General features: G+C 38.5%; 1 protein-coding gene across 2 annotated transcripts; it reads right to left on the reverse strand.

Moving 5' to 3' along the window:
* Positions 1-1,476: 1,476 nt before the first annotated feature.
* On the reverse strand, positions 1,477-14,785 carry LOC131246731 (glucose-6-phosphate 1-dehydrogenase, chloroplastic-like). Of its 2 annotated transcripts, XM_058247101.1 has the most exons (10): positions 14,436-14,784; positions 12,912-13,138; positions 12,693-12,787; positions 11,779-11,893; positions 7,746-7,951; positions 7,480-7,629; positions 6,077-6,197; positions 4,876-5,105; positions 4,210-4,410; positions 1,477-1,925 (listed from the first exon to the last, which is right to left on the reverse strand). In XM_058247101.1, the coding sequence occupies exons 1-10, from the start codon at positions 14,626-14,628 to the stop codon at positions 1,667-1,669; spliced, it is 1,797 nt and encodes a 598-aa protein (XP_058103084.1). In that variant the 5' UTR covers positions 14,629-14,784; the 3' UTR covers positions 1,477-1,666. The 2 variants fall into 2 exon arrangements, with proteins under 2 accessions (XP_058103084.1, XP_058103085.1); XM_058247102.1 differs by lacking the exons at positions 11,779-11,893; positions 12,693-12,787 and having other exon boundaries at positions 14,436-14,785.
* Positions 14,786-15,194: the final 409 nt, after the last annotated feature.

The raw sequence follows: 15,194 nt of genomic DNA on the forward strand, positions 1-15,194 counted from the left end.
TTCATTTTTTTTTTATACCTATGATTTTATTAATTATATATGTAATTATTTATCATAGAGAAATTCATTTTTTCTAAATAAACAAGCTAAAATATAGGACAACTACTCCTTTAAAAGTGTGTAGCACCTAATATGCAATCTATTTGGGAGAGAAAAATCCAGCATATCCTGTTAGCTTGAGTCATTGGAGTAATGAGACCTGACGCCACTGGAATTTTCTATGGCTTCAACCCAGACATTCTGCACTCAATTATAATTTATAACTTATATATTGATTGGGTTGAGGTTAGGTCGGGCAACCCAAGACCTCAACCCAAGCCTGACCCAACTATTTTCGGGTTGGTGTTTGTATAGCCCAAGCCCAAGACCAAACCTGATACATCCTGCCCGAGCCCAACCCAATGACGGGTTGAACCCACCTGACTTTCAGCCCTAGTGGACCCAACCCATTTTTACAGGTCGGGGTCCAGTCTTTTTTGAAAAAGGTGGGCTCCACATGCAATCCGGCTGGCATCCCCTCACTCAAACTGTTCCCTATGGTGTGGCCCACCTTACTTTTGGGTGCTGGAGATAACATGATATGGCACAAGCCATGGACGTACAGATTGGATATCATACACATCATGACGCCCCCATGCATCCCATTGCAGGTTAAAGCTTAATCTACAAAGCTTTGTAGTGGATCCAGTCTCATTTATCATACACCCCACCCTCTCTTCTTCCTTTATATATTCCCTTGGGAGGGAATGCTGCAAGAATCTCAGTTTCATCCATTCGAATTGCAATTTGGAGTGAGGTAAATGGGAATCTCCATTTAGTTATTTCCATCTTACTAGATAAAACTGCAATACAATTCGATCGCGCATTCAAACACACCCTCAAAACATCTATCAAAATTCAATACTCCCACCCTCCAGAAGCCAAGGGTCAGTTTGTGTGCCATTCAAAAAATGAGTTCCATCTCATTTTAATTAATCATAACTATGTATGAAAGATCATGATGTGTTTGTTGGTTATCCAGATTACTTTCAATCCTTGACAAAAGATATATTGTCCCCATAAGGGTGTTTGGTTGCACCAAATATCATGAAATTTCATTATTAATCAGCCTAATTTGGTGAAAATTTCATGATATTTCATGAAATTTGCTGCAACCAAACACACCCTAATACTGGTTATCAAGATTACATTCAATCCTTGACAAAAGAAATATTGTCCTTAAGGGTGTGTTTGGTTGCACCAAATATCATAAAATTTCATGATTAATCAGCCTAAGTTGGTGAAATTTTCATGATATTTCATGAAACTTGCTGCAACCAAACACACCCAATACATGGTCTCTAAAAATGAGTTTGTCTCATTCTAGTAAATCATGGTTATTATTTTTTTCTTCCAAAAATATTATGAACTAAAAACTGAGACAAATTCATTTTTAGGCGCCTACCAAACAGTCCTAAGATCAAGCAAAAGCTAAGATGTCCAAAGACACTCAAATCTATAACCCATATTTCCAGGAATTTCAAGAGCCTTATTTTCAAGACTCCTCTATATTTCCAAAACAAATTATTCTCATGTAAAACTATATCCCCTATCAATAAAGATTTAGAAGCTTATCTTCAACTCTTCAAGGCAATGGCAGCAGAGCGGCGGGGGGGCACTCCGATCATCACCCTTGATAATGCTCTGCACTGAGATCGCCCCACCGGACATTGTACTTGGCCGCAAGATAATGAGCTCCAACGGGCCCTCGGCTCCCGTGAGGATAAAGCTCAGGGGCAATCTTCTTTTCCTCCAGCTCTTTCAACAAGGGCGTGAAGAGCTCCCAAGCAGCATCCAACTCGTCGCTCCGAATGAACAGACGCCGTTCTCCTTCAATCGCGTCAAGTAGTAGTCTCTCATAAGCATCAGGTATTTCCTTCGAGTATCTATGCACAAAACCCGCCAGAATTTCAGTTGATGATTCAAAATACCATCGTATAGTGTCATCATCATCACGGCTTAGCCCAACCAAATGGGGTCAGCTTAATCAGAGGATAGGATTCCCAGAAAATATATATTTTTAAACGATGATCTATTCACATAAGGTTTTCTAATTTTCCGGATAATTTTAGTAAATGCCACGTTCAATTTCTAAATGCATGAGTATCAAGTTTCATTCTTTACTAGAGTATCAAATAACTTTCATTTTATAGGGTGGTAATAGGGAGATTTAAAAAAAAAAAAAAAAAACACATGCCACTTTCTAAATGGGATTGACATCATCATAATCATCAGAGCCTTATCCGGACTAGACGTGGTCAACTTGATCAGAGGTTAGGATTGCTCAAAAAATATTATTATTTTTGAATCATCACCCATTCACATAAGGTTTTCCAATTATGCTGGTTAAATTGAGTAGTGCACACCACATGTTCAATTTCTTCATGCATGACTATCAAGTTTCATTCTTTACCTGAGTATCAAATAACTTTCCTTTTATAGGGTGGTAATAGAAAAAAAAATGCCAATGCCGCACACACGTACAAGATCCAAGCAGTTCATCAGGTGGGCATCAAGTTATCAACACAGTGGGCCCACGATGATGGACAGCTAGAATGTTATCCATGTGCCATATGGGACATAAGGCACGTTTATGCCTGCATAATGCACACATCTGGGATTGGCAAGCCTCAATAACAGGGAATAACTGAACTACCCCTTTACAAGGGATGATTTTGGTGCATACACAGTTCAGCTGTAAGCCTTGATATCTCATGTAAAGTCACAAAACCCAACTGAAAATTACTTGGCTTTTACCACCCAAAATAATAATAATAATAACAAAAATAGGCCATCCTTTAAGAGAGGAATGCTAGTTTGTACAGCAGTCCAATTGAGTACTGCTCAGTTCAGGTGCGTGCAAGATCTGGACAGATCATCGGGTGAATACAGCCATGAATGAGGCACAGCCCGAAAATTAGGCTGGTCTGATGATCCTAACTTGCTTTATCCAAACAGGCCCTGAAAACAAGGGGTAGTGGTTTTTTTTGCTCAAATCAAGTGGTCATGATCAGCTGACTGCATACAGTGTATAGCCCATCCATGGGGGAGCCCCATGGACGATCGATCCAGATCTCATGCACACCAGCCATGCATCCCCAGGGAAACTCTTGTATTAACTATAACATTTTTATAAGATGAATGCTCCAGTGCCCTCAGAGCACTACAAGTTATAGTGCTCCTAGTTGTATTGGGACACTTTGACAGTCCCAACCTATTGATCTAGAATGTTCATCAGGTCCAACGCACATTTCATGGGCTACCATGAAAACATCAGCCTGATCTGACAAATATTAACCATCTCATCAATGGCCTTAAACATTCAACATGAAGATCATTTACACAAAATAGTTCCAATCAACAGTATGACCCGTCTATTTGTTAGGGACCATCATGGATTGCTTATGCTTCCAAAGAATCACTTCTGTCAGGCAAGCGTGACCATCCCATCCATGGCTTGGTAAAAATCAAGGATGGTTTAGATCATCCGATCAGAGTGATTTTCACATGGTAGCCCATGAAATGTGTTATGGACTTAATGGACAATTCAGATTGATCGATCGGACTATCAAGTGAACCGATGCAACTAGGAGCACTATAACTTATAGTGCTCTAAATCACTGGAGCATTTCTTTATAAATAGATATGCAACATGCTATCATGAGTTTATACCTTTTGAAAGGTAATCTTTTCTTTTCTTTTTTCAATAAAGAAGAGGGATATAATAGTTGAAGATACTCTCGTAGGGCATAGATTCAGATGCAGAGAATCATTTCCAATAATTAAGGGTGCATTTTTTATTTTTTTATGACATCAGCGTGTCCCCTCCCCATTTTGAGGTGAGACCATTCCCTGCGGATGCACACAATCACCCACAAACCACCTGCATCGGGTAATCCTGGGGAGGGGAATCGAACAAGTGTCTGTGGGGAGCACACCCACGACGCTTGCCGTTCACCCAAACCCTGTGCGAGTATTAAGTGTGCATTCGTTTGCACCAAATGGCATAAAATCTCATGATAAATGTCTAATTTTGTGGAAATTTTCATGATATTTCATGAAAATTGGTGCAACCAAACACACCATAAGAGAAGTAGAAAAGTGGGGCGTTAGAGAGTTTATTTTATTTCATCTTTTCCATCTGTCATTTCCAAGCAATTCAATCTGTACCTTGCCGCATAGTGAAGGTTGAGATTGCTGCGATCCAAACGCATCCCTAAACCAGGGACCTTATTATTGATCTTCAAATAGATGGCCTCATCAGGCTGCACGCGAATAACAAGCTCGTTTGTTGCTCGATCGAGATCCGTCCCGAAACTCCTCTTGTATAAATTACCCGGAACATGCCTGAACTGCACTCTGATTTCTGTTCTGAAAAGAATTTAAATAGAACAGTTTCCATTTTAGAACATATCAGCTCATGTTGCAAAAGAAATAGTACTGAAAACTCATCAATCTTTTGTTCAGGCCAACACCATATACATGCAGGCCTTGCATTTTGGTCATCCAAACAGTTCGTATTGTGGGCCACATGATAGATGGGAGAATGAATCTCCCCTCATCTCATAATCATGTATGATTTGGACCCCATTTGACCATAGCTTCTACTTAGCCATTTTCATTGAATGGCTAGGATCATCTGATATTTAATAGTGCACGGTCCAGGTCATGATGAATCACCAGGTTCAATATGTAGTATTGGAATGTCGTAGGAAAAGTGACCATTTTCTATCAATTGAGCACCATATGGTACCTCTTAAGTAAATAGACTATCATTGTAAATAGAGAAAACCAAATCAAAATAGAAGGCAGACTCCAATGCTGACTCTTACATACCGCCTATTGTGCAATGCTTTCCCAGCTTTCATTAGAAACGGAACCCCATCCCATCTTGCATTGTCTATAAAAAGAGCAGCAGCTGCAAACGTCGGTGTGAGGCTGTCTTTGGGAACGGTCTTATCGTCAGTGTATGCAGGGTATGTTACACCACCCTTTGTGTGGCTTTTATACTGCCCAGTGACCACATTTTCAAGTTGTAGCGGCCTCATAGAACGTAGCACTTTCACCTGATAGACAGCAAGCATTTCAAAAGGAAGAACAAAATCTACATTACCGAATTCCAATGCCCCATGAATATTGTATGCACTTCATGTGGACATGTGTAGGACTGTCAGCGGGTCAGGTCCTCTAGTAACCGTATGGCCTAACCAAGCTAATGGGATTCGGTTCTTGCTGGGTCCCCAAGTCTAGTTCTTGAAGACCTGAACCGATTGGGTATTAGTACCCATTGGATACTGATCGGTTCTTTGGATCTAGGTTTCGAGTTGGATTCAGGACAACTAAGAGTGTTTACATGATTGGGTCCACCCAATGGAAGTATTAGACACACATGCTTGTGCCACTTTGACACGTGCATGGTGTGTAAATTGGCTCTCTTACATGTCTGTGGTTTAGAATAACATCATTTCTATTGCTGGAATAATCGATATGTTAAATATATAAATTTACTGGATCCTTCCCGACTTTAACCGGGTCCAACAGATGGACCCGAACCGAACCGAACCCAACTAGACCCTATTTTTGACCAGGTCCAAAAGGTGACACCCAAACCTAACCAAATTCCTTAATGGGTCCAATAAATGAGACCCAGAGTCCCAGACCTGTTAAAATCAGGTCAAGTCATCGGGTACCCACGGGTGTACCCATTGACAGCCCTAGACATGTGTCACAGATGTAGACAACATCTAGACCACTCTTCTGTAGGCTCTACGATGGATGGGCCACACCCCCAATCCCATCAAGTTGGATGACAACAGATGTTCGAGTGGAGGACTTTTGTCCATCAAACATCAACCGTTTCTTGAGAACTCCCGTCAAAGGTTGCAGACTTACAGTCCATGGGAGGCCTGCCGAATGAGTGCTGCAGATGTCAAAGACATGTGTGCTAGTTGTCTCCATGGAGTTCATGTGATGTTTGCATGTAATATTGGTGAGATGCCATTCAGCGGTTCTTTTTTCTTTTTTCTTGTGAACATACCTTTTCATTCCTGATGTCTTCAGCATCCAAACTGACAGGAGTTTCCATGGCAAACAGGGCTAGTATTTGAAGAAGATGGTTCTGCATTATGTCCCTTATAATCCCATAACTGTCAAAATACCTGTCAAAAGACGAGAAACCAATTGAAAGGTTAAATAAGCATAAGCTTCCAAAACAGTTTAGGCAACCATTCAATTTTTATTTTTTTATTTTTCTTTTTGAAAGGTCCATCCAAAAATTAATGCCTATGCAAATAAGAGCTTTGGTATGCCCACACATAACCCATAGGGCTTGTCAAAGGGTACCTGGATCTGTGACAAATATTGTGGACATTTTGAAATTTTCAGGATATTTTCACAATATATAAACTAAACGATATCATCGCAAGATTTTCAAAATCTCAGAAGTTTTCATTGGTTTAAGATTTATTGAGAAATTATACTTTTATAATTATTAATTATTATTTTTTTCATGAAATTATCATGGAATTTAATTAAAATTTCAAATTATACACAATATACATACATGTATAATTTAAAAATATTTAATAATTAAAACTTTTTAAAACATTTTATTTTCAGCAAGATTTTTCTGATAATATCCCGAGAGACAAATTTTGAAAATCTCCCAAGAAATTCCCCAACCGAAAATTTTCCAAAAAGGAGATTTACCACTATTGGTACGTGTAGTACCTGATCCAATTTAATCAGATCTGGATGTAAATTTCAGCCCACTAATAATTGGGTTAGATTTAGGTCCAATTCAGTTCCACTTGGAAATTGGGTCAAGTTGGGTACCCAACTAAGGTACACAATTTTTTTAGTTTTATCCTTTATTTAAATATACTTAAAATGTTCAAAAACTTCACAAAAGACATGTTTCTTTATGGACCAGAATTTGGGACCCGATTCTAGACCCAATTGCGGATGTGAACTGCATTTCCATCCCTAATTCATGATTGAAACTAGACACATCAGGACCTTATGGGCTACCCAGATCCAATCAGATATGGATCTATTACAATCTATATTGTACCCATAACTCCACTTGACAGGAGTCGAATCCAATTCCCTCAATTGGGCCTGGATACAGGTGTACACCAGTATCAAGCCGAACCCAACCTGTTGAAAGTACAGATTAACTCACACATGCTAACCTGTGTAGGACACATCCTAGTCATGCATCAGTCCGTCAACTCATCAGGTGGGTCAAACATGCACCCAATGGATGGTTTTTAAAAAAATGCCAATGGTTTGCATTCAGCATGCACGTATGATGGAGTGCCCTCTTTTTTCTGCCAGGTCATCAGCGGTGGGGCCCATGTGATGCAAACCATGTACATCCCGCACAACAGGTTGGCACGCCACCCATTTTGACTTCTCATGTTGAGTAACGAAGCTTACCCGCCTCGTCCTTCAGTGCCAAAATCTTCCGAGAAGATCAACTGCACGTTCCTTATATATTGCCTTGACCATAAAGGTTCGAATACAAGATTCGAGAACCGGAGCACAGATAGATTCTCAACCAGTTCCTTTCCCAAATAGTGATCGATTCTGTAGAAACACCACCACCGCCAATCAGAACAAAATCCATGCTCCTTTAAAGACAATTACTCCTATTAAGAAAATCCTACCCTTTTTTTTTTGGAAGAGCATTAAGAAAATCCTACCTGAAAATCTGATCTTCGACCAGGTACTGCTTCAAGCCTCTCGTCAAAGCAGCCGATGATTCGGAATCCCGCCCGAAGGGCTTCTCAACAATCACCCTTGTCCACCCATTAGAAGAAGAAGCAGATATGCTTGCGCATTTCACCACATTAATAAAAATGTTTGGTGGGATTGACAAATAGAAAAGCCGATTTGAGATCCTCCCAGCCTGTAAGAGAACTTATCAGAATTTTAAAACATTGAATTGGATATAAATCAAAACGATCTTATAACTGTCAAGACCAAGTTATTCAAAATTGGTTACGTAATGGCCGTTACATAACAGTAACAGTTATAACCGTTTTTGTTTTTTTTTTTTTTGAAAGATAATGATTTATATATTAAAAAGAAGGAAAAGTACAAAAACAGGAGAGAAGATCTGCTGAGATGGCAGTTCTTCTAACGGTTATAACAGTAACAGTTATAACCGTTACGCGTTACGGGGTTGAAACGGCGGCCATTACAGAAAAAACAGGCTGTAACGGTCCTGTAACTCATCGTAATGGTCCCGTAACAGTCCTGTAACAGTTTTTTCAAAAAAAAAAGGATCGTTATGGCCTGTATCATAACAGTAACGGTGGTGGCCGTTATGGCCATCATTACCATTTTGGAACACCTTGGTCAAGACCAAAAGACATCTGATGCACGGTTTTAAGAGTAACAATTCTCATGCAATTTATCTAAGTCAACTCAGACTCGGACAGGCATGATCCAGTTCAACGCCATGTGTCACCTGGACAATTGCCCCTGGCCCGGCAGAGTTGAGCTGATTCACCACCTGGTGGGGAGAATCTCAACTCAGCTGGAGACCAGATGAGTCTATCCAAGTCGCTGAGCCTTTTAACCATGATATGATAATTACAAACTGCAGGCAGGATCATTTTATCTAGGATGGCATCTCAAAGAACAAGGGCATTTTAATCTCAGTCCATTGTGATTGAATCAACGTCTTTGAATCCTGGCCTCTAAAATTGAAGGTAGATCAAATTTCATTCAGTGATATACATCTTAGTCCCTGTGATTTTTTCCCCCTTTATTAATCCATGATTTGCTGAGGGTTTTGGATGGAGAAATCTCAACGGAAGAACATATGAGTACAGTTTTGATTTTGTTTTTCTTAGTCTACCAATGCAAGTTTTACCCAAATTTTACAAATGTATATTTTTGTCTAATTTTCATTAGTTGAGTTCTTTTCATGCAAAATGAACTCTAGGGCTCCTTTTTCTGTTTGACTGTCACTTACTGTGTATCATTGGATGATTAAGATAGTTCAAGATACATTGGTTCTAGGATACAGTCCATCCATGGCATGGCTCAACACGTGAATGGTCTGGATTGTACAATCAATTTGAAATTTCTCCTTTGGTATATGGCCCACCAATGGTCAGTCCCATTGGATGACTGGTCTAGATGCAGTAAATGCATGCCAAGATGAACAGAAGACATGATTTCAAAAGTCATGTGTAATGCTCGTTGGTAAATTTCAATTTCTAGTTTGAGCATCCCAATCATGCACAAGACTGAAATTTGAATAAATTTGTAATTTAAGATATGTTAGCCAAATAGTCAATGTATCCTGAAAAAACAAATGGCACCAAAGCACAAAAAATGCAAATTTTCAATTATGGAACCTGCGGTCAGTAAAAATTTGGGCCCAAACAGAGTATTAGAGATTTTTTTTTCAAGGATAGGGTGACTAGGGTCTGAAGTTCGACTGCATTGGACCGCAACCAGCCATGTAACTTGTTCAGTCTGCAAAAAAACTGACAAGCTTGTAAAACCATTTAAACCGAACCCATTGGACCAGTAAAGACCATCCACATACTGGTTTGGTTTATTAAAAAAAAGAACCACTCAAACAAAGTTGAACCCATATGACCAGTGTAAACAGGCAGTTGAACCAATATGCACTGGTAATGAGCCCTGGGGTGTACTAACAAGCTAACCAAAAGAAAAAAAAAGAAGAAGCTATAGATATGACATCATGATGATGTCACGGTTCAAACAGGAAGTTGAACCAGTGAGGCAGATTCCCCTCGAGACGAAACCAAAACTAGAAGCAACAACAACTGGATGCCTTCTTTGACAATCAATTTCAACTCTAGCATATCAGAGTGAGCCAATATGGATGTGTTGTATCCATTTTTAAAACCATGGCTATATGTAACTGTAAGGAGCAAAGCTGTTGTGTGGTTGTTGTGCGTCAACCGGTTTTGGCATGTTGCCTGGAGCTAGAACAAAGCTATGAGGTGATGAGGACTGAAACTTAGACACCTTTAGAAAAATAAAATAAAATTATGGGGCTATCTCATTTTGTACACTGTAGTGACAGTACTGCAATCTTTAATAATAAAAAAGTGCCTAATTATGAAACTCAAATGGTTTTGAAAAGACTTATGTGGTTAATTTTCACACACCTGATCAAGTTGTATGGGGTTGCTTGCCATCCAACCCGTAACAACTTCAAAATAGTAATCTCAACAACTTACAACATATATGGCTATTTTTCTGAAAGAACATTACCTATATTGAGTGCACGTAAGGCAATCAAGAACATGTTGTGCTATGGAAAGAACCTTAAGCCTAAATAAAAAATAACATTAGAAAAAGATTATCCTTAACTTATAATAAATGAATGCCTTTATTGGATACAAAAATAAGTTAATTTCTAAGTCCTGCAATGGCTACTCTCATAAATAGGACCAGTAATCCTACTCTGCCCGAATATGACAATGCATTCATCTGGTGACCTCAAACTATATGCATTTGGCCCGAAAATCAGACTGTTTCCTATCAACAGCCAGAATAAACACCATGGTTCAGGAAATCGGCTGCTATGTATAAGCCAATAGCATTGGTATGTTGACCCACTGATTCAAAGATTTTTTTTTGGGTTTGTTATCAATGCAGCACTAAATCAGTCAAAACTCACACCAGCATAGCTGATATGTAGTATTGGAAAAAATGAGCCAGTATTTACAATTATGGAACTGGTGAATACATGCTCTGGTGAGAATATTTCAAACCTTTCCACACATATATGTCCTATTCTCTTGGGTGCCAGCTGATACCCGCAGCCTTTTTCAAGCTTGGACTGGTTCTTCGTGTGGAAAGCATCGTTCCAAAATCTGGAGAATTTCTATTCTACAAGTTTGGTGGGCTATGTGGGAAGAAAGGAATGAAAGATGTTTCAATGGTATCTCCAAATCAGTTGAGAGTGTAGTTCAAAGGGTGATTTATTTTATAGTGTATTGATCTGCTTCTGTGGAGAAGCTTCAATCTTGTAATCTCTCTTTTCTGGCCTCTTAGCTGATCCGCCTCCTTGGCGGATCATCGGCCTTATCTTTGTTTCTGTTCCTTTTTCTTTCAATGAAATTTTCGTTACTTCTCAAAAAAAAAAAAACATGTATGTCCTATGTAGACTGTCGATCAATTCCTGTTTAACAGTTCACTTTTCCATACATAAGATCAGCGGGCCAAGATATCCCAACATGGGTCTATTCTGGAATTCGTGAATATAAGGCCTGATACCAATATTTTGAACCTATCCACACGCGTACATCAAATGTGGACTGTTGGTCAAGTCATTTTAAGAGACCAAATTTATATACATATGTAGCGCACCTAATGACCATACCAGCTTGATTTTGAGGTCATGCCACACAATGTGGTGGGGCACACCCATGAAAAGACTGGATCTCACATACATGCAACATTGGCACATCTGGGAGAGTAGGATTCAAGGTCTTACTCTCACAAGCAGCCATCACATCTCTCTTTCAGTCTGTTGCATGAACCCAACAGAAACTAAGAAGTAAGCAATCACTGGATTCCAAGTCACACTGGCAGGAAATCTCAGCCAATCTAATAGATATCCCTTTATCTATGAGAAAAAAAAGATATGCTGAAGTAAGGTTTTTTTTTTTTAAAAAAAAAAAGAAAAAGAAAAAGAAAAAGAAGAGCACATATGGTTTATCTAAACCACACTCACATTACCTCATGTTCCTTCAACTTCTTGTCTAACGCAGCAAAATTCTCCTCAGAGTCATACTGACCTGAGTGATAGAAGCATCTTTTCAGAAACTCTTCCATCTTGTCACTACAGTTCTCCCTGAAAATTCGGCAAAAATAAAAGGTAAATAAAAAGAAAAAAATAAAAATCCATGACCAACCAAATGGCCATCGAAATCTAAATTGAATTCATATAAGGTGCGTTTGGATGCAATTTTGAGTTGAATTCCAATGTTCCATCTGATAAAGTGGAAAATAATCAATCCTAATTTTGAGTTGAATTCCAATGTTCATTCCCTTGTTCCTTAGCACTCATATTACAGGCTCCGAATTGTAATTACGTTACTTTTCAGATTTGAAAGAAGCGCGAGGGCAAGTTGGGGGCCACCTCATCATAAATGCTAGGAAACACCACTCATTTTTGCAACTAAATTCACTGGTGTGTTCAAATGCAGCCATAGAAGATGAGAATTCTACCAAAATTCCCAAAGGATTGTAGTACCAAACTTCTAATATGAAGTAGTAAGACCTTGACGAAGTGTTTGGATGCACAAACAAATTGAATTGTGCTGTTTTGTTTAATTTTATAATGGTCTCAGTGTGAAGTGAAGAGCACTCTCCATTGAGATATGGGTTCTAACATTCATTTTGATCAAGAGGAAATGACAAACACTAATCCTAGCACTCATTTCAAGGAACAGCCCTCAAATTGGAGTTTATGTTCCTTCCAAGTTCCAACTAATTCCAATTTGGAGACCAGAGCCTCAATATGAATGCTAGGGAATGAAATCATAATTTGGTTATTTCCACTTTACTAGACTAATAACTGCAATTCAATTAGATAGTGCATCCAAACACACCCTAAATCACCAACAACCTTGAAAGCCGGGAAAAACAACCTTTTGTCAATTCTGCAAGTAAGCGTCTTGCTAACCATGTTTCTTAACTCTGCATCCGTCATCTTACTTCGAGCATAACCAAAAATTGTAAAATGCTGCAGTGAAAACACAATTGAAATCTTGTAATGAAAAGACAAACACCAACATTCAAGTTGACCCAAAATGGCAAATTGGGCAAAAGAAAAGAAAATGGAGCACTAGAATTAATCTCAACCCGACCTTGGGCAGGCAATCTTCGTAGTAAAGTGCGAAAAGAGCAGGAAATATCTTCTTCTTTGCAAGGTCCCCAGACGCTCCAACCACAGTAATACTAAGAGTAGACTCATCCCCGCCATAATTAAAACTGACCACATCACTACATTCCTCCACTGGTGTTAACGGCAATATTCCATCCTTCAATATCTTCAATGGAGTTTCATTTGTAGATAGGGGTGCATGTCCGGCCACTATACCAATACCAAATCATTCGTTTCAATTATAAAATAAAAGTGTTGTCTTTCACCAACCATACCAAATTATAAAATACATCAACACTAAATCTAGCATCTTAACACAACAAATAAACATTGAATTAAAGATCCAAAAAAAATGGAAGAGAAAAAAGCTATAATGGAAAGAACTCACAGTAGGTGTATAACTATAAATATGTCAAAAAAAAAAAAGAAGAAGAAGAAGAAGAAGAAGAGGAGGAAATTTTGCATCTAAAGATGCTAAACATGAATAGAGTACCCATTTAAAATTTGCAAAAAACAAACAAAAATACAAGATAATATATGAAAACTATGAAAACATACGATTTAGCATCTAAACATGAAAAGATAGAGAAAACTCAGTAACTGAATATGAGGGTGGGGAAATGGAAAATTAAGAAAGTGAAAAGGGGGGAATGACCAAAAAAAAAAAACTGAGCATCTTATCTAATATTATCTTTGCTCTTCCATCTAGACTCTCCCTTGTTATTTTTAGTATTTTTTTTGGTCAGGACTGTGCTCGGTTCAGGCTGTAAAAAAAAATAATTCACAGCATTTTTGGATTTTTACTCCTAGTAGAATTTCCAAAATCATGAACGGATACTCGTGCAGATGCCGAAGAGCTCTTTCGCAGCATAGACTCCTATGACAGTTCATGGCCATTTTGAAAATGTTGGTGATTCATCGTTCTCACATACAGCACTCATTTACCGATATCCAGACCATCCAAATTGTAGGTCATATTTTGAATGGAGCATGCCAGGAAATTCACATTGATCAAGAAATCTTAGCCATCAATGGATGCTTAAAAGTATAATACTGAGTGGTCCAAATTCCATGGGAAAAAATCGGATGGTTACCATCATCTGCTCAAGGTAATTTTTTGGTTATCTCCATCAACAATTGGGTCAGCTATTTGGACGGTTTGGATTGTCATAAAACTATGACATGTGTACAGCGGAAGAGTCAAGCAGAGCCTAAGATTCTATCACTACTTTTCCTACATAAATATATATTAAAGGAAAAAACCCAGATAAAAAATGTCACAATAAAAAACCAAAATTAGAATAAAAACCCAAATAAAAAATATCTAGAAAAGAAAATATCAAATAAAAAAGACAAAAAAAGGTTAAAAGGGAAAATTAAAGAGAACCCATTTCAGATAAGGAGATAAATGAAAAATCCATCATCTAAACTTAACTAAATAACAGAAATCAATACAGCCCATCAATGAAAACAAGAAAAAAGAGGGAAAGAGTAAGAGAAAATTCACCTTCTTGCATGCAAAAGACATTGGGAGATTGGTTTTTGGGAGATTTCGCGGAGACCCATTTGAGGAGACTCTTGGGAGAAGAGCTGTGGGAGAAGAGAATGGAAGAAAAGGGTGCATGCTGATGCTTTGATGAGGAAGGAGAGGGGAGGGCAAAACGGGAAGAAGAGGGGCAATTTGGGGCAGATATAGCCATTTTTCTCCTCTCTCTCTCTCTCTCTCTCTCTCTCTCTCTCTCGAATTCCTTAGACAGAAGGGAGAGATTTGAAGAGAGAAGAAAGCATGGGAAACATCGAGGTGGACTCTAGAGATCCTCAAAAGGCTGTTTTCTCAGAGAGAGCGAGTTGGAGAGAGAGAGAGGACAAAGGGAATTCGGTTTTTCTAAGAGAGACTTTGATACTCTGGCAGAATAGGATGGATAATACTCAGGCACTTAGATATTTCACACGTGGATTATAAATAATTAAAGTAAACCGTAAAATTTATGAATGTAAGTTTAGATGTATGATAAATAAAATTTTATGGAAATTTGGCTATTTCACAATGAGATTGGTGAGAATTCATCGGACGGTTGAGAATGAGAAATTTCCAATGGTTTTATTTCAGCGAATAGCGTCCACGGTTCAGAGGTTATACTTGTTCTGGTTTGAACAGTCACAGTTTAGTCAGTTTCTTTGGGTCTCTGTATGCCACGAGTACCATTTCCAAGTGAATGTGTATGAAGCGTCATAGGCCGCCAGTGTATTTAATATAATAGCTCTC

Source organism: Magnolia sinica, chromosome 5 (genome assembly GCF_029962835.1).
Source record: "Magnolia sinica isolate HGM2019 chromosome 5, MsV1, whole genome shotgun sequence".
Classification (NCBI taxonomy): Eukaryota; Viridiplantae; Streptophyta; class Magnoliopsida; order Magnoliales; family Magnoliaceae; genus Magnolia; species Magnolia sinica.

Excerpts from the sequence above, each read along its gene's own strand:
- LOC131246731 (XM_058247101.1), bottom strand. The coding sequence starts at position 14,628 with ATGGCTATATCTGCCCCAAATTGCCCCTCTTCTTCCCGTTTTGCCCTC. Across the intron at positions 11,894-12,692 it reads ACTTGCAGAATTGACAAAAG|GGAGAACTGTAGTGACAAGA; the intron begins GTTGTTTTTCCC and ends CCGAATTTTCAG. Across the intron at positions 5,106-6,076 it reads AAGACATCAGGAATGAAAAG|GTGAAAGTGCTACGTTCTAT; the intron begins GTATGTTCACAA and ends GCTGTCTATCAG.